The 19,799-nt window shown below is 37.5% G+C and overlaps 1 protein-coding gene across 6 annotated transcripts in view; it reads left to right on the top strand.

Annotated features, from left to right (window-relative positions):
• Positions 1–19,799, top strand: part of CSMD3 (CUB and Sushi multiple domains 3) — an 804,446-nt gene that overhangs the window by 624,371 nt on the left and 160,276 nt on the right. For all 6 annotated transcript variants that reach the window (XM_072151297.1, XM_072151299.1, XM_072151298.1 and 3 more), the window contains 3 exons: positions 3,839–3,963; positions 5,805–5,901; positions 7,457–7,561. In XM_072151297.1, the coding sequence (XP_072007398.1) occupies positions 3,839–3,963; positions 5,805–5,901; positions 7,457–7,561 (327 nt within the window). The remainder of the gene's footprint in view (positions 1–3,838; positions 3,964–5,804; positions 5,902–7,456; positions 7,562–19,799) is intronic.

Raw genomic sequence — 19,799 nt, forward strand, 5'->3', positions numbered from 1 at the left:
CTGAATAATTAATATTTATGTAAAATATAGTATTTCACGTTAGGATAGGACCTTAAAAAGACCCAGTGCTCTCCCCTTCTTCACTAGAGCAAATATGCAAATAAATGTCAACTTCTGAAAGTTCACATATTATGAATTTTAAGACACAGACGGAACTTGATCTGTTGATCCTGTTTTACATTTTCGCTTCTCATCAGAAAATTAAAAAGAAATATAAAACTTTTAGATTTTGTGGTCAAGGATATTGCCCAAAGATTGTTGTCCATTATTTCTTGAGTTCTTTGCAAATCAACATTTGCTCAATTGCTCATTTGAACAATTCCAAATATCTTTATTTTTGGGCTATTGAGTAGCTGAAAAAAATATAACTTGTGAATCTGGTAAGAAGTAGAAGTTCTTCAAGGAACAGAGTTTAATTCATTAGAAAAATCATTTTCTAGCAACATAGAACATTAACCTACAGATTCGGAACATCCCTCAATTCCTTTCTTCTTAGAAAGATTACTCTTTGGAAAATAATTAAAGGGGATAAGTCTCTAAATTGTATCATTCACCCAAATGTTGAAAATGAAATAGATAAATTCATATTTAATAGGAATTGCCTATTGATATTTTTCTTTAAGTGTCATGGAAAAAACAAGAATAACATCAAAAATGAACTTTTTTTATACCAAGGTTTTTTTTAATTTAACCCCTTCACATTGCATCCTTTCTCCGTTCTTTTTTCACTCCCGACCTCCAAAAATCTATAACTCTTAAATTTTTCTGTGTACAGCGCCGTGTAAGTAAATAACAAATTGTACTTTTCAGTTAAGGTATTTATTTTTCCTTGCAAAATGTGGCAAAATTACCAAAAAAACGCATTTGCATGCTCAGTTTTGGGCTCAGTTTTTATGGCTTTAGTTTTCTTTGGTTCAGTTAGATTACGTGAATACAAAATTTATATAGGTTTTATTGTGTTTTAATACATTTTATCAAATTGTTAACACCCGCAATCAGTGCTAGCGCCAAACACAGGTGTTAGTGGCAGGTGTTTACTGCAATCTGCAGGAAACCCCACATCTGTATGACGAGGGCTCACCTTAACAGCATTAGAGCTAAGTGATAAGAGGTAAAAAATATTACTTAATTGTATTTCATTTAGGTTTAGTAATTTAGATTTAACTTTTTAATTAGATTTACATTTAAATTTAGGTTTTTTAAATTGTATCATACATAATATTACTTACAGTGAAAACTAGTTCATTAATTCAGTTTTCATAGTGAACACTATATTCTTCAAAAAGCCTGATATTTCCTGTTTTGCATAGTTTCAGCAATCCAATTTGACCAGGGATGGTCACAGCATCTCCCCTTTGCGTAGTGACTTCTGCACATGTAACAGAGCATGCCCACAACACTCCCTCTCCCATAGACGAATGTAAGGTGTTATACCTATTATCTTGGTGATATACAACATCTCACAACTTGTACGCAACAGCTGATATTTAGAGAATGTAATAAAAAGTAGACAGTGCCGCTATATGTGTAGTGGCTGAACCAAGTCACCACAGTTTATCCCTTGGTAAAATGAAGCATTAGTTTTTATTCTCTGTGTAACTGCGGTGACCAACAGTGGTTAAAGAACTGATCTTTGGGGGTGGTGGGTGTCAGATCCCCACCAATCTGATATTGAAGAACTAGTTTATGAATGTTATTATTTTAGGTAGGTAAACCCCTTTAATCGGTCTTTGATGTACAAACTGACTTCATCTACAATCCTCTATCCTTCGACAACATTTATTTACTTTGCTTTACATTCCTTTTATAAGTCTTATATTTTCAATACTCAGACTTACATTTAAATTCATAAACTGACCGGCAAAATAACAAAGCGACTTAACAACTGAGGCTTAGGAAGACATAATACCCAAAGTTCTGCAATTAGACCGTGAGAATCTTTACCTACAGAATACACTTCAGAACCGAGGTGCCAATGCTCTGGAGATACATAAGAAATAAACTAATTAAAATATGCTAAATATATTCATCTGATTAAAATGCCCAGATATCTCCGGAGTACAGCTGAGAAGTCTTTACCGTTATTTGTCGATAATGAAATGTTATCAGGGAAAAAAACATGAAATTAACCAAACTCTAATGTTTTCCATTACAGCTGTTATTTTTGCATACAGTAACATTATCCGGGTGAACGGGGTGTCAACATCAAGCAAAGATTACCTGTTATTAATTAGACAGAGCTTACATATTGACTCTGCGCAGACGGCTAACCGTGCCGATGAAAAAAAACAGGAAAATATTAGATGTTTTACAGGATGAGTGCAGAAATAAAGGGAAAGTTAAATAATATGGCTAAAAATACAGATACATAATACTAGTAATAAGGACAATAACAAGAATAAGAGCTTAGTTTTATACTGGCTTCTATTACTTGATGCATTTGGTTTTAGGCCTCAGTATTTTTTTAGGCCTCAAGTATTGTATCGTGCAAAAGTATTAGTCAAGTGCAAATGCTGCCAAGTAGGAATGTTTTCAAATATTGAAGTTGTTATAAAAGTTTTAGTTACTGATAAAGGAACCCAAACCCAAAAGTTTATCATAAGTTCCGATGTGGCTCAATCCTTCCCACCGTTAACGTCCACGATCACTGTCATCGAGGCCCGAGACCATGACAAATCTACGGTAGATGAAGAAGGAGGCACAAGGCACCTAAACACATCACTGGAACCCCAGCATGAGACAAAATAAAACCTTGTGGGAACAGCAGCCTACACTGGAAGGGTGAAGGGATATAAATGTTGCCGGTAATCCATAGGGCTCTATAAAGGTGCACATATGAAATAACATTGCAGCCACCCAGGTCAGAGATGGTTATAATAAGAATAAAGGGACGGTTATCCATGGCCGCCTTCCTGAAGTCAACTTTTAAAATAATACTTACACAGGATGTTACCAGTGCCCCTCTATGCTCTATCTTCACAGGCTGTTACTTTCTCTCCATCTTCCTATTCTCCCTCTTCACTTCACCCCTCATTCTGCCTGTTATAATCTCAATCAGTGGGAGGGAGCGAGGAAGTGTTCCTGTGGAGCTTTAGCATGGATGGGTTGACATAATAGTTCTGATTCATTAGCATACTTTTAAAAGTTCATTTTAGAAAACAAGTTTTGTGCATACCAAATAGAAGTAGATTACCACAGTCATGGTGCCTGGATATATGAGTAAGTGCCACTGGTTTATCATGATGGATTTTGATGCTGGATTTCCTTTAATTGAAGTAACACTGGGGCAGATTTATTAAGCTGTCCAAAACTAAGAATTTTGTCAATGGCAACCAATTACAGCTACCCTTTAAAATATTCATGAGCACAGGTAAAATGAAAGCGGAGCTGTAATTGGTTGCCATGGGCAAACCTTTCTGGGCAAAACTTAGTTTTAGACAGCTTGATAAATCTGCCAAAATTAGTATGAGTTGGAAAACTGCTTTAAATACATTTGTATAAATAAATTGAATCAATACAATTACTATCACTATTATTAGTATTTGGGAGAATGTGTTACCTTTTAACTCTGTTTCTTTGTTGAGTTGCTCTGCTTAAGGGAAATACTCTCCTAATGACCTCTGATTTCAGACCAAATTGCACCTTAAAGCGACTTTTATAAATGTCGACTTCCGTTCATATTGTTATATTCTTTTCTTTATTGTATGGGACTATTCAGCTGTCACATTTTATTATATACTTTACAGTTTGTAAGAAATAGCAATAACTGTCAGCTAATAGTATATATATATATATATATATATATATACATTGTCTTCTATTTTCTGCTTCATTCTAGTGCCCTGTGGAGGAATTTTAACAAAGCGTAAGGGGACTATTTTGTCTCCTGGCTACCCGGAGCCATATGACAACAATTTGAACTGTATATGGAAAATCACTGTGCCGGAGGGAGCAGGCATTCAAGTAAGATCATAAGATATTCTCAAACACTTGTCACATTCGTTTCCCTATGATGACAAGGAAATATTTTATTAAAGTCAATGAAGTGATATCAGTCAGTATCTGCACCAGATGTATCTTATTTTAACAACTTATTATATTAGCAAATTTTATTGCATTAGTAAAAATATACATTCTATATATTCAAAAAAATCAGTGTTTGTTTTGCAGCTTTTAATCCTTTTCAAAATATCTACCAAATTTCCATCACAAAGATGCAATAAAATCATGGCTAACCACAGCAACCAAAGGGCCGAAGTGGATGTCCCCTCTCCATCACTTAAGGGAACCTTTTTGCACTTCAGTCATATTACTTCTAACATCACCATAGACAGGGGTTTTCTCTAAACCTAGAGAAGAATCGATTCTGCCATCATCATACACATGGGACATCCTCTAGACCTAGAGGGGAAAGAGTTGTAACATCACCGTAGACAGGGGTATTCTCTAAACCTAGAGAAGAATCGATTCTGCCATCATCATACACATGGGACATCCTCTAGACCTAGAGTGGAGGGAGTTGTAACATCACCATAGACATGGGCATCCTCTACATCCAGAGGAGAGGAGGTTCTACCATTACCATAGACAGGGGGCATCCTCTACACCTAGAGGAGAGGAGGTTCTGATATCACCATAGACAGGGGGCATCCTCTACACCTAGAGGAGAGGCGGTTCTACCATCACCATAGTGATGGGGCATCCTCTAAACCTAAAGGACAGGCGGTTCTGACATCACTTTAGTCAGGGGCATCCTCTACACCTTGAAGAGAGGTGGCTCTACCATCACCATAGACAGGGCACATCCTCTACACCTAGAGGGGAGGCAGTTGTAACACCAGAAACAGGGGACATCCTCTTTACCTAGAGGAGAGGAGGTTCTATCCTTAGTATAGACAGGTAGCATTCTCTACACCTAGAGGAGAGGCAGTTGTACCAACACCATAGACAAGGGACATCCTCTTTACGTAGAGGAGAGGTTATTCTACCATCACCATAGACATTGGGCATCATCTACACCTAGAGGAGAGGAGGTTCTATCCTCACCATAAACAGGGAGCATCCTCTACACAGAGAGGAGGGTCTATCAACACCATAGATAGGGGGCATCCTCTACACCTAGAGGAGAGGAGGTTCTACAATATTCATAAACATCGGGTGTCCTATTCACCAAGAGGAGATGCAGCTTTACTATTACCATAAACATGGGGCATCCTCTACATCTAGAGGGGAGGCAGTTGTATCATCACCATAGACAGGGGGAATCCTTTACACCTAGAGGAGAAGTAGTTCTACCATAACTACAAACAGGGATTCTTTACTGTATCAGTAAGACTATGGAGCTGTCCGCAACACATTGCTGTTATGGCGGTTAATTGTACATGTGTAAAAAAGGTAAATATATAAAACCTGTCGATTTCTAAGCAGAAAATACTTTACTTAATAGTACAGTTGAAGTATTAACATCTAAAACCCTGCCTTAAAAACTTTGGACATGTCAATCTAAAATGTTAAATGTCTTCGAATGTTTTAATTCTCATTTATTTATAAAAATGGTCCAGCTAAGAATAAACTAGTAAGCATATCCTTGTCCCCAACTATCCAACGATACACAGGATGATGCTGCTGAGGTTTCAGGAATATAAAATCAATTGCTGTGTTTTTATAGGTTGCGCTTCTTATTCTTGGATGGTGCTGTGTTTTTTATAGTATCCTGTGTTATATTTACATGCTGTGCAGACTTTTTTTTTCCTTTAAGTGTTTTTGAAGCTCAGGAATCTTCTGTCTTTCTGTGTTTTCCCCAGGTGCAGGTTGTCAGTTTCGCTACAGAACATAACTGGGACTCGTTGGATTTTTATGATGGAGGTGACAACAATGCTCCAAGACTTGGCAGTTATTCAGGTAAGCAAGAACGGCAGGCTTCCTTTGTGTGACCTAATTTAATAATGCTGATGGAACCAAATAATTGGATGAATTATTTGAGAGTGTAGGTAATTAGAGCATACACATAACAAAAGTTATTTAGCATTGGGTTTGAAAGAATTGTGCTTTGAAATTTTATAGTTGACTAGATTTATGAGCCCTGGGGATATTATATCAATGTGACAGAAGACAATAGTCCACATTTTAATAATTTATAACTAGCAAGTGTCTAGCCTCTACCTATTCTTAATGGAAGAATACTGCTGCAGATTCTACCAGGAACAGTTTTAGTTAAATTACCCAACAAGGGAAATATAAAAAGGGCAAATAAATGTCATAAATAATGTATATAAATACAGCACCAATACCAAGCTTAGTTTATAGAAACAGCAACATAACTAAGCTAAGTACATGAATACAGCACCAGATTTAAGTTCAGTATATAAATACATTATCAGAACCCAGTCCAATAAAGCCCTTCAGCACCAGAATCAAGCTCAGTACTTAAATAAATGATCAGAATCAAGCTCATCGTATAAATACAGCACCATTAACAAGCTCATTAGATAAATACAGCACCAGAACCAAACTCAGTCCATAAATAAAGCACCAGAACCAACTTTGTCACACAAATACAGCTAAAATAACGTGTTACAAACAGGATTTAAGCACCAGAGATGCGCTCTGCAGATAAATACAGAACCAGAAGCAGGTAAGTACATAAATATAGCCCTCGGAACAAGCTTAGTACATACATAGATACAGTGCCAACCTAATTATTTTATAAACATGCCGTTCTCCTAAATTCATTTTGTACATTTATGATATTTACATTTATGTAGTGTGTCCTGTTTAAAATGATAAAACCACTTAGAGTCCTCTTTCTGTTGCTGCTGGAAACATAGACTAACAATGACATAATTTCACTATATGTGTCCTAGTCAAACGCTCTCATCATCAATATTTTCCAACCTGGATATTATGCAGTATTTTATAAAATGAAGCTACGGATTCTTGTATAAGCTGGTGCATACTTGGTTGACATCACAGGTGGTGTCCATACCCCCTCTCGCCCAAATTTCCACCCACATGAAGACTTTTTGTCACCACTAATCCTTAGGCTCATGGGTTATTGACACTTCAGATCTACATACAATCATAAACATTGAGGCCAGCGGTTTGGGAAAAAAGAAGCAACATGTCCTATATTTCTTGTGTAATCTGCATGGAAGATCATGCAGTACAAAATCACATTGGAAACCATAAAAATCCATGGAAGTCAACTGCGATTTTAATAGATCCTTTAGACTTCTATTAATATTATTTTAGTTAAAGAAGATCAAAATGGAGGTTGTAACTCAATTGTTAATTGGATCTTATATTGGGTAGCACGTTCACCTATGCTCAGCACCCAGGACACATATTTTGCTCATCCCCTAGCTATGTTTCTATGTGACAAGTGATATAATACAATGAAATGTACCCATATGTTGACTCTGCTCCTGTTCATGTATAATGTAATTTTTCTTCCCAGGAACTACCATACCTCATCTTCTAAACAGCACATCAAACAATCTTTACCTAAATTTTCAATCAGACATCAGTGTTTCAGCAGCTGGGTTCCATCTGGAATACACAGGTAATTGGAGAGTTTTCTTTATGCTATAGTATACAGTATACACATTCTAACATCTTCTGTCAGGTTTCTATATTGCTAGAAATTCAATTATTTTACACCTTCCCCACGAACGGACCTGTTAGAGGACTTACAGTGATAGAGTAGATCTAGCTAGCTGTTTTTTTGTTAGGATAAGATAATCCAGGAAGTTGAAAATTACCCAAAAATGTTCATTTGTTGGTTGTTTGGGACAACTACGAGCACTATAACACAACACCAGAGATGCTAAAGGTGTGGCCTAACTGAAATGAAAGTTGGTTTCATGTAAAGTTACAGTTAAAACAAATTCATACCTACCTCCTCCGCTTTAGAGCTTGTCCATCGGTTCTGGCTGCTGCAGTCAACCACATGGTGTTTTCTTGTTAAAAGTGCCATTGGGTTGTAGGTCATCACTACACCATTTGTTGGTCGCTCACACACAACATGTCACTGATTAGGCCAGTTAAAGACATGGCATCTATGTCAAAGTCAATGCTGAGGCCAGTGATTGCCATTGAGCGATCAATCGGGGGAGAACAGCATAACTGCTGCAGTGGTTATGGTTAAAGGAAACCTACCATGAGCAATCTACCATCATAAGTGCATCTGATGGTAGATTCCTCCTGCCTGCCTCTAATCTGTAATTTAATCATTCTGAACCTATACCAACTTGTTATAATATGTAAATTACTTCAGAGGCTACTGGGGCGTGCACTAACCTGGCTAGGCTCTGGGAGCTAAGGCTACTCCACGCCCCAGTAGCCTTTGCAGTTAATTTACATGTTACAAACGTTTTTAACAAGTTAGGTAAGGTTCCCGGATTTTAAAAATGTCCTATTCTTTGCAGCATGGCCACCCAGCCAGGCCACGATATGGTGAGACATGGTGTACTCACTGCACCGCCACCAGGCGCCATTAAACCTCTTCTATGGCCATGATCTGATGTGGCCCAGATTACAGCCACATATATACAATACTATGGTGTATAAAGTATATGTTTAAATACGTGGCCTCCAAATTTTTCTTTTGTAAATCACAGCCGGTTCAGAGATTTCTAATATCTGGTGATAATGATAATGTGTAATGTGAAACATTTATGTCTTGTATAAAATTTCTGGAAAAATAATGGTGGACACATCCCATCTGTATCATTGTATAGAAGACAAAGAGTCATCCACTGCCTCACCAATACCGCAGCCAGGTCAAATCATTACATCAATGTTATTAGTTATTTTCCATGTTTCAACATCAAAGGCATCAAAGAACAAAACAATATCTGTAGAGTTAATGTAACAAAATAGGATAATTTTGATAACGTCGTCAAATCTACACAAACCTATTGCTGGAGATGGCTGCGCTCAACGTAATATCTGTGACTGTTTACACTGGTAATTATTGTACTGTACATATTTCACATTACTAAATAAATCTATATAGAGGGATTGTAAGGAAAGACGTCAAAAGGCCCCATATTCATCAGCTTTGAGCCGTGATGTTTATTAATGAGATATAATAGATAAAAGTGTTTGCCGCTTGCTTTGAAGACCATTAGCAAAGGCTGAAGTTGAATGCTCTAAATGGAAATATTATCTATACAGAAGAGGTTCATGGGATCAACATAATGGAAATGATATAATATTTCATTCTGGCTTATTATCTATACCTAGTTGTATCAACTGAGTGTGAAGTGCACTTGTGTGAACAGTAGCCTGATTTTGAGAATGACCTTTTTGATGCCCTATCCAACAATGGATGTTCTGGATGAGGTAACAGAGCTGAGTAGGAGAAGATTATTTGTAGGGTGCTCTTATAATCTAAAATAGAGGACAGTCCACGTCATTTTTGGAATGAAGTTGAATTTCAGGTATTGATTTCTACAGAATAACTTGACGATTGATAGTGATGTAAAAGCTAGGCCTCTACCTATCAGAAAAAAGAGTGCCCCTTCACAACTCACAATTAATTGCAAGACCGCTCTTTTTACCTCTATAGGACTACTGATAAATGCCTATTTCCATTTGTTTTACTATCTTATAGCATTCCTATACAAAATTAACCAGTAGTTCTCATGATCAGTGGTTGTCCCAGTTGTCACAAACCTAATGATCAACAGTGTATAGCCTGATAGGCAGATTTTCTATGAAAAGTATATATTAAGTATAGACACTTATGAAAAAAAAGTTGTAAAATATTCAGTATACCGTATATACTCGAGTATAAGCCAACCCGAGTATAAGCCGAGGCCCCCAATTTTACCACAAAAAACTGGGAAAACGTATTGACTTGAGTATAAGCCGAGGGTGGGAAATGCATTGGTCACAGCCTCCCCAGTATATAGCCTGCCAGCCCCTGCCCCAATGTATATATCCTGCCAGCCACTGCCCCAGTGTAAATAGCCACCCTCCCCCCGTCATGCAGCACAACAATACCATTGCAGCGGCTGCGGTTGATGTCAGATGATGTGATGTCGCACGGACCTGCCGCCTCTGCCGGATGGATCGCACAGAAGATGTAGGGGGGCCGCCGGAAAGGGGAGTTTTGATTAATTTATTTCTTGACTCAAGTATAAGCCGAGTTTGGGTTTTTCAACACATTTTTTGTGCTGAAAAACTAGGCTTATACTCCAGTATATTTGTAGTTTATTGACTGATATCCCTTCAAATTCTGCTTTAAAAAGTTTTGTGGGCTACATGGTGCCACGTTCTATTTCCAAGCTCCATTTTCTCCATGTCTTCCCTTCATAAGAGCTCTGTGTAAGAAGATATATCTGCCAATTAACATTATTGAATAACATTGAATCTCAGCGGCATATATCAAAAAGCTTCTGCCTCTTGATGTATTGGGGCAGGTGGCTGTGCAGCATTTATTCTACGCCAGGCCCTGCAGCCGGTGACTTCTCACAAATGGCAGTAATGCCCCGCGCCGGCCCACTCTTGGCGTCCCCCTCACGCCACTTCAAGCCCCACTGATGTGAAGGTGATGGAGAGGGCAAAATAGTCACAAGGGCTAGCAATAAGCATAGAGGCCCAGATAAAGTTGTCCCTTTGTCTCAGGGTAAGCCCTCAGAGATGTAGAAACACCAAATATGGACAGGTGATGGTATTTCTCTGATGACGTTGGTTTCTGCTCTGCAGACGTCTGGTACATCTATTAAAAGGTTTCACTCTCTCTCATCAGAGAGGATTACCTATTCTGAGCTTTGAAGTATATCATCCGTCCTGCAAACTGACTCAAGTATGTACATTATTTATTTATATGGTATTCAAAAAAAAAGGATCAAAACCTGTCAAAACAATAGATCCATCTGTTTTGTTACTGGTCTACACAATTACTTGTAGGCTGATTCATTCCACAAAGATGAATCTAGAACTAACTTAGTTTCTTATAAAATCTATGAAATATAAAGTTGCCCTTAGGGCTACCTCACACAGTGCATTATTAGCAGGAAAATCAGTGCCAACTCTCTCTCTCTCTCTCTAGTGGGTCTGTCTGATTGCTGAAAAAAAAGGAACAATTCCAATTTTGTTTAGTTGAATTCTTTAGAATTTTTTTAGTTTTTAGTTGTTTATTAAAATGATAATAACGGAAGAAGTATTTTGTGCAAATGGACAATAACAGAAACCATCGAAAGCCATCGAACCCAATGGACATTTAACAGATCTATTAGACTTCTGTTACTGTTGTATATCCAAGATCTGTCTGATATGTATCCAAATATTCCAAATCTGTGCTTGAAAATAAACAGATTTGTACTGAATCAATAAATCAGCAATTAGCTTTGTTCTACTAATGGTCCTGACTCTTATCGAGGGTGTTACCCTTCAAATGCATGTGCTTCACCATTTTTCTGAGGATTGTCGCTCCCTATGACGTCCACTTTGCTGGTGGATTTTGAAGAGTTAATTCAAACGGGTGTTACCAGTGGAAGAAGGGTGAGCATGAACGCTGAACCCAAACTTCTGGCAATGTTCGGGTCAGCTCATTCCTTTTCATGACTTTATGTTGTAATCCTAATTTTTAAAAGCCAATGAAACAAAAAGAATAATTAAAGAACATTATTCAAATTCTATAATATTTTCTAATTTTATGATAGCCCAATAGATTAAAAAATTAGGTCTGCTAAAAGTTTTAGGTCTCCTTAACCAATTTATATGAAAAAACGCCAACAATAAATATAATTTCCCTAGTGGAACATCAATGGCTATAAGTCTCCACATGCCTATGAGGAGGCGTTAATTGGTAAACTCTCCATAAGGAGAACTCTTACTTCTTGACCCTAGGCAAAAGCCTCTCACTCAGCCAAACTAAACCAATACTGTGTTGAAGAGACCAAATCAGGTCAAAACAGCGCTGTCTACAGTTACAGCGGAGTCTGTTCCTTCTGGAATAGATATGATAGTTTGGTTTAAAGGAAACCTACCACCATGGATCTACCTATTGAGGTAGATCCGGTGGTAGGTGCCTCTAATGTATGTAAGGATAGTCCAATTTAATCTTTAATTGTGGTAATATGCTAATTTACCAAAGAGGCTACTGGGGCGTGGAGTAGCCGAGCTGAGGCTAAATGGTGCATCTAATAAAAGTTAATGGGGACTAAAGGATTCACCCTAAAAAGGGCTATCCTTTCATACATTAGAGGCACATACCTCCATGGTGGTAGGTTTCCTTTAATCATGTTATTAGGCTTCTTGTAAGCCCTGCTTGGTGTTAAGGGGGCTGCCTTTCAAGGCATATTTCCCAAAAATAACATAGCGTATGACTGAAAATATATGGAGGATGTGTGGAATAAATAACAACTAAGAGATATATATGGCAATGTTGTTGTTCTTGGGTCATGTGGACACAGATGTGGTCAATCAGTTGCCAGGATTTGTCTGTTTCTGGGAAGTATAAGCTATACACAGATCAATACTATTGTCTACTGCATTCAATTATAGCTTCAAGCATGGATCCTGACTTCAAGGATTATGAGATCTTCCACAGCAGATGTTTTTTGTTTTGCGACAGAAAGGGTATAGCAGGCTAATTCTTCCTTGGAGATAATGAGTAAGCAGAAGTTTTGTATGTAGTCTCCAAAATGGTACTGCTCTATTTTCCATTGCTTTTATAATAAGCCTGGAAAGAAAAATAACAAGTACAGCCAGGGCCAGTCTTTTCCTTCCCCCTGTCGGCTCCCAGCATCTCCCTCTCTACTCTCAAGATTCAGTTAATAGGATAAATTTGTTATATTTTTTTTAACCACAGAGCTCTCCTCATGTTCCACAAAAAATTCAGTCTTTCGGTTTTCTCAGAGCAGTGAAATTGTGTCTTTCTTCTGTCATGTTTTCTTTGTCCCCATTAAGCCACCATATCTCTGCTGTGTTGTCACAAAAGCGTAAGCTGCAAGTGGCACGTTAGAGTAGGAGCATTATTCCAAAAATTGTTGTGAAGCTCAATCTGTTTTTCTTCGGTTGGACATCTCTGTTTCTGTGTTTTCAAGAGATTGGTGTCAGAAAGTCAAATATATTACAGCGATCACAGAATTCCAGCCAGGGCATCCTGGAAAAAGCTGTAATATAGCGATGGAAGACTGAAATGAAGGATACTAACACTGGGGAACCTGTAAATACTTGGATATTGGGTTATGGTTAGGAGATCTGGCACTTAAATTGATATTTACTTACAGGCAGTGATTAGAGATGAGCGAGTAAACTCATCCGAGCTTGATGCTCGTTCGAGTATTAGCATACTCGAAACGTCTCGTTGCTCTGACGAGTATTTTGCCCGCTCGAGAACGAGCTTTCACTTAAGGAAACACAGTGAAGAACAGTGAAGAACACAGTGAACACAGTGAACACAGGATAATTTAATGATCATTAAGGATCATTTAAGTGAAGAACACAGTGAAGAACACAGTAAACACAGTGAAGAACACATTGCAGATGTTTCCGTACATCTGCTAACTTATCAGTAGACAATAGTGCAGAAAGATGTTCTTCACAATAGTATGTGAAGAACAATATGTGTGAAGAACACATTGCAGATGTTTAACACGGGTCATTCTCCTTTTTGAAGTTCCACGAATATTCCATTGAATAAAAAAAACGAAGAAACAGGACTGACTTCCTTATTTCTCAATAAAATGACACATTTTATTGGTCCCCTTGAAAAATGCTTGAGTCTCCCATTGACTTCAATGGGGTTCGTTACTCAAAACGAGCACTTAAGCATCGGAAAAAGTTCGACTTGAGTAACGAGCACTCGAACATTTTAGTGCTCGCTCATCTCTAGCAGTGATCCATGGTGGTTTAAAATTCAAGTAGAGTCTCATTGAGTGGCAAAAATATATTTGGTTTCCCAAGAAACTATGTTCTGGGCTTCCATCTATATTGGTTTCCTCAAAGAGGACACTGTGGGACCACATTGTCCATCGTTCATTGCTTTTCTTGCCTTACCTTAGAGGCTACGGGAGAAGGTTATATCCCAAAACATTTACTCAATAATTACTTTTCTACCCTATGAACTAAACTGTAGATGCACTATAAATGTCCTGTATTTTGGATGTACTAGTATATGCAGCAAGGGTATGTGTATACTAGTATATGTATCAAGGGTAGAGACAAAAGCATTTTGTTTATATGCTTTAGAGTGGGCACTTGGATGTGATGACTGTATTGGGGTTTTCTAATTACAAATTTTTCTAGTGCTTTTTTCTAGTTCTTAGTGGAGACTGCACCATTCGGACATGCACAAGTGCAATAGAATTTAGCTCATCTATACAAAACTCACTGGAGTGAATTACCTAGCGGAAGAGTCTGAGAATATTCATTAGCATGGACATCTGGTGGGACAACATACTACCACAAAACTGCATGGTCATCTCCTACCGCGATTCAGATGTCTCATAGTGCTAGGCAGGGTGTGAAGGGCATCCGGAACTGTACTGTCCCTATGAAGACCCTATTAACTCCCGCCCTCACTAGGGCAGTCCACAGCTGTCCTTATCTTAAATAGGCATTCCCCCTGTACACGCCACCTTCCCTGATGCATTTCATCTCCTTGACTCTTCAGAAGGAATCTGGTAGAATACAAAAACTTGTCGTCCTTAACACTGGCTTGGCGTAATTAGGCATCTAATGGCATTCAGTATATAGAAGAAGCTTTGCTGTCAGCTGAAGCCGTGGATAAGTAACCCTGCTCATCTCCACTCCTAGTGGTGGACTTGGAGATCTGATGTGCAATTCGCTAGGTAATTCACTCCATTGAGTTTTTTACTTTTTTTTTCATTTTGCACATAGGTAACACAAACCTAAGCACAATTTTTTTTTTGGCGGAAACAATGGTTATCCACCATCTCAGAAAAAGTCACCTGAAGTATTTAATGGCTTATATATATTTTTCTTTCAGTCCAGATCTAACGTCCCCTATATGGATCATCAAACTCTCATTTCTAATTTTGGCTTAAGAGTCTACATGTATATTTAATTTCTGAAAATTTTAAAAATAATTTTACAATTTTTCACAATAGAGAAGCCACTTTTTTGTTAGGTTGATGTCAATGTAAGTTTTTTTTAACATGTAATAACGCCTTGTAACTTTACAGCATTTTTTCTAAGCTGACATAAACTTTATTAAGGAAAAAAAATTGTTCAGATGTCCTAATGACTTTAATGCAGCTGATAGTTTTGGCTTGAATTCACCTCGAAAAATCTTGATTATTTAATTACTGTAATTAGTTTGCAGATTTTCAAGCAGCGTCAAAAAGAAGTTAATTAGAAAACATGAATAGATAATGTTCACTGAACTCAAAACACCTGCTGTTTAGCAAATGAAATGTTGATCTATTAATGCTTCCAAGGCTTTAGAATTTGCTATTAACAATAATAATGACAGGTGTTTATATTATCGTATTGGTTTTTATACATCTATACATCTGAAGAACAACTCAAATCAGGAAAAAAAAAATCAAAAACCTTAACTTGGTTAGCATTTGATTATAAAATTCATTGAACACACGACTATCAAAAAGCAATTCTGCTAATACAATGTTTTGGTTACAATTATCAAGATACTGGATTTATTTTAAGGTTTGTGGAAGGAGAAGTGAACTTCTACCGTATCTTCTACTGTATTTTTCGGACTATAGGGCACACAAAAAATCCTTTGATTTTCTCAGAAATCAAAGGTGCGCCTTATAGTCCAGTGCGCCTTATATATGAACCGTACTTACAGACAAACAGCTGCTTTGAGATGTGCACAGTTCTGCCGCCAGCTGGTCATTCATCCTTATTATCAGTTGCGCCTTATAATCCGATGAGCCTTATATATGAACTTAGACGTTTCAGCAGGCATTTATTGATGGTGCGCCTTATAATCCGGTGCGCCTTATAGTCCGAAAAAATATCTGTTTTCAACCCAACCATGCCTTACTTCCCTACCTTGCTTCATGAGTCTTTGAATACCTTTTGCTTACCTTTCCTTTTATCATTCTTCCTTCCTCATGTCCTTACCTTTTCTGTTATGTCCTTCTTTCTTTTGTCTTATTCTTGTTTTCCTTACATTTCCTCTTGTGCCCCTTGTGTCCTACCCTTTGCGCTATTCATCACTTGTGAGGAGCAGACCCGTTACAATTTGTGTTTGGTTGTACCCAAATCTAAAAATTCTGTGCAGGTCTGGGTTCAGGAACAGAAACCGGACCCCAAACAGTTACACCAGTGATCAGTGCTTGTTTAAACGCCATTGGCAAAGTCACCGGAGGCCTCTAAACTACTGCAAGCGTGCGGAGTGACAATACTCCACTATTCATCAACTTTCCTTATTTCTTTATTATCCTTTCCTCTTGAACTACCTTACCTACCTTACCTATTTTGTCCCTCTTTGCCCTTCAAGTTGTTTCCTTAACTTTTTTCTTAAATTTTAAAAGATTCCTTTTCTTTTTGTGTCTTTCCTTATGTTTTCTTTTTTTGTCTTTCCTAACGTCTTGTTTGCTTTATTATTTTCTCTGTGTGTAACCTCTATAAGCATGCGTATTCAGAAGAAAGTCTCACTCTACTCTATTTATCATAATAATGATGCGCAGAACATATAATTGATCACTTCTGGTACGTTTAGTGTCTTCGAAAAGTTTCCAGACAGTGCCAAACAACCCAGAAATACAGTGCCCACCTAATCTACTTTCAGAACCTGAAAACGTTCATGCTCTTGTAGTGCGTACAATGCCTCTATGCAGTATTGTACATTATCTCTTAATATTCATATTAAATATTCCTCAAAGCTCTACTATACTGTATTTTCAAATACATTGAAGATGATTGGTCAAGGGTCCAGGATTCTTTACAGCAATTCTTTATTCATATAAAAAAATGCAACAAAAATGCAGACATTATTTGAAGGGTTCCAATAAAGCTAACACTGCTAAAAATGGCGTAGCAGCTCCTAGTGACTCTTTTAGCTTGACAGGTCCTCTAAAGTTAAACTACAGTAGCTCTCCCCCTAATGACTGTACCAAAAACTGGTACAAGTATTGGGGAAACATTTTAAAAAGTTAGAAAATTATTCATAAGTTAAATAAGTGCCCTTATGACTCTAAATTGACCCTAGTAAAGAGATCTAGACCTAGAAAAAATATTTTTTTACAAGACATGCACATTAGATTTTAATGGAAAGAAAACAGTGCCTTTATTTCCTTTTTGGTCCATGCCCAATTTACAAGAAGCTTTGGGGCATGCAGTGTATTCAAACCTATCCACTCTGCAGAAAGTCACTGCTTTGGCATAGATGCTCCTCATCAGTGCAGAGCTGGGAACTCGTTTAGCTTGACATGAAGATATGGATTTAGTCAAGAATGGTAATATAGCCTCAACTTTACAACCTTATAGAGACTTATAGATGTTCACTCCACTTGATGGTGCTCAGTAGAGCAAGCTTGGCCTACAATGCTCCAAGCTTACTACGGTGCTATTATTATGAAGATATGTCCTCCTTCCAGACCAAAGAGGATAAGCCACATCTAGAAATGTCAAGATCGAAGTGACTTATTCTCCTCTACCCCTTCACAATGGAAACAAGTTCATCAAAACCAAGGGTGCATTTATATAGGGAAGTCGGGAACAATGGTCCTCAACCAAGCTAGACCTTGGCCAACAGCTATTGACCAGAGAAAGCGACCAGATGAGATGCACATCAAGGAGGACTACATCTTGTGTCTGGACCAGTTTCATTGTATAAATAAAACCTTTGGAGATGTTATTTTAAGAAAACGATATTATTACTAAAAAGATGTTTTTTACATTTTAGATATTAGTAAATATTTATTTTAGTTCACATGTATGTAATGTGCAAGAATAAAGCCTTCTGAGCTGCATTTTAAGTGCAACATCCTATATTTATTTAATTTTGCATTGTCTGTAGGTTGTAGGGGATTTAGGATGATAGATAAGAAAAGCCATTTTTGGTTTAATCCTATTAATCCAAAGGCATAAATACTTGGAAGTCGGAATCTTAGAAACTGAATACTTGGAGTTCAAACATTAACATATACATTCATCTAAAATATATGTTATATCTATATATTGGCTCAAATTATGTAATCTCTTTGCACATAAGATACCAAACCTCAAAGGAAATGAAATATTGTGACAGATGAAAACTCTTTTGTATTAATAAACCGGTGGCAAATCCTGCAGCCCGCGCTGATGTAACGTATGGTGACAGCAGTGTCAAGCGGTGACAATAGACCCTAACTGTGTTCCGGAATTATGCAGCTGGTCTTAGTACCTCAGCTGATAACAGGGATATAAATGCTGATAGCTGGACTCTAGTAATTTGTATGAATTCAATTAGTATTACCTACAAACAGAGAAAGGCATTTGTCAATGTCAGTGTCCCATACAAAATTCCATTACTTTCGAATAGAACGCTTTACTTTGGCGAATAGGATTGTGGTTTGGTTTAACTGTTTCCAGGTAGAACAGCATATGTTGTTGTATCTGTAGGCTGGAATTTTAAATTTGTACATTTTTAAACCTCTTCATCTTGGGCGGAGCTTTTCCTACATTCTTTACTCATGTGAAGCATTGCACAGTATTGCGCAATGTCAAAGAAGACCTAAATGGGGCCGATTAAGCAAAAGTGTAATTATAGACGGTTTTTGGGACATGAAGATCATTTGTAAACATGAAAGAACACTCCAATCCAAGCTAATTCATTGAATAATACTGGCTACAGGACTTGAAGGGTGGATCAAGACTCATTTTATTGTATTCCTAGAACCTTGCAAAAACCTAAAGTAATGATGTTCCCTTCAGGCCCTGCACGAGGTATAATTTAATAATTTAGCTGTGACTGGAGGTTCCCTTTAAATAATAAATACATTTTTTATATATGACTTTGGGTGGGGCCTTAAAAATAATAATAAAGAATATATACTCACCTCCCCTAATGCTCCCCTTAAATCGTGGTACCGCCCTTCGCTGCCAGCTTCTGTTTTCATACAGAGGTTGGCATTGCTGTTCCGAACACTGCCCCATGCCTTGTACAACCTGAAACTCATGCTGTTACAAGTGAGTGGTCATGGTTGGGATGGCCCCGTCCGGCTTATGTATACAAATAGAAGCCAGCAGTGATAGGCGGAGATCACAAATATATTACACGAATAGCCCACCCCCTTTCTGGGGCAGTTTCTGTTGCGGAGTGTGCTCTACATCCCATCTCGGACCAAAGAAAGTAACGCAACAAAATTGCAGATTGATCCAAATACAAAACACTTTAGTTATTCAAAAGGTTTTGTCTTCAAACATTATCGATCTATAAAAAATATCCAGTGCAGGTGCAGCTACAGGCAACATCATTTAACATATACGTTTCAAGCGCAACTCCGCCATTAGTCATAGGTAGAGACACAGCTAAAGAGTTGATCATAAGCTTTTTATTATCTCTAAAGTCCTCTCCAGTCACATCTATCAAAATATATATCCCGAGAAAATAGCTTTATAAACTCTTCAAAGAATATTGAAAAATTCTATAGCTTGCAATAAGAGTGACCATGCAGCTCCTCCGAAAGATTCCAGGCAATTTGTGATGATCAATTTGACTGCAATTTTTGTCATCTTTTATTAATCTACATGCCTCGACATTGATATAATCTTTTTCTGGGTTAAGCCTCATCTAAGAAATACTGTCAACTTCAAAAACTTCACAGAATTGGTTTACAAAAGTAATTTTTCCTCAAAGCCCTCTGATA

Source organism: Engystomops pustulosus, chromosome 5, assembly GCF_040894005.1.
Source record: "Engystomops pustulosus chromosome 5, aEngPut4.maternal, whole genome shotgun sequence".
Lineage (NCBI taxonomy): Eukaryota > Metazoa > Chordata > Amphibia > Anura > Leptodactylidae > Engystomops > Engystomops pustulosus.